Raw genomic sequence first — 787 nt, forward strand, 5'->3', positions numbered from 1 at the left:
GAAGTGACAAAACAACAGATCATTTTTGACAGGAGAAGCTTAAAATCCAAAAAAAACAAACGAGGCTTTGTTCGTTTTCGTCCCATCTATTGTACAATACAAAAACAACTCTCTCTCCTAGCTTACAAGATGCTCTTGAACAGGAAGGGAGTGTCCTGGATCACCGAAGCCTTGGTCAAGAACTCCTCGTACGCGTACGCAGTGATGGCGAGCATCGCAAGGCGTCCGTTGTTGAGCTCCTTGAGCTCGAGGTCGCGCTTCACCGGCTCGCTCTTGCCAGTGTAGAGGCGGAGGGGGTCGAAGCCGAGGTCTCCGGGGATGTAGTCAGCGCCCCTGGTGCGGGTGAAGGCGACAGACTCGACGGTGGCGGTGAAGATGATGATGGCCATGAAGAAGACCGGGTTCACGCGGTCAAGACCTCCGTTGAGCAGGGAGGGGGCCTTCTCTCCCGCAGCCAGAAGGTCCGGCTGTCCCAGCATCTTGGCCAGGTACGGCTGCACAAGCTCCGACACGGGCCATCCAGCAGCCGCAAGCATAGCAAGACGCCCGTGCTTGAGCTCCGCCTCCCTGTAGTTCTTGAGCGCGTCCATGGAGGTGGCGCAGTTGAGGGGATCGAAGCCCTTGTTGCCCACCATGACGCAGTCGGCCAGCACCGAGTCCGGCTTGAGCAGGCCGAACTTGATCGCGTTGCGCACGTACAGGTTGCCACCCTGAGCGTCATCGAAGCGCTGCATGTTCATCAGGCGCTCGTACTCGGCGTAGTCGATGACGCGTTGCCGTCGATGTC

The 787-nt window shown here is 57.9% G+C and overlaps 1 protein-coding gene across 1 annotated transcript in view; it reads right to left on the reverse strand.

Annotated features, from left to right (window-relative positions):
* Positions 1-70: 70 nt before the first annotated feature.
* The window catches only part of GUITHDRAFT_98873 (hypothetical protein), a 1,038-nt gene continuing 321 nt past the window's right edge, over positions 71-787 (reverse strand). The window contains exon 2 of the mRNA XM_005817872.1: positions 71-787. Within this exon, the coding sequence (XP_005817929.1) occupies positions 123-787 (665 nt within the window). The 3' untranslated portion in view covers positions 71-122.

Source organism: Guillardia theta (genome assembly GCF_000315625.1).
Source record: "Guillardia theta CCMP2712 unplaced genomic scaffold GUITHscaffold_500, whole genome shotgun sequence".
Classification (NCBI taxonomy): Eukaryota; class Cryptophyceae; order Pyrenomonadales; family Geminigeraceae; genus Guillardia; species Guillardia theta.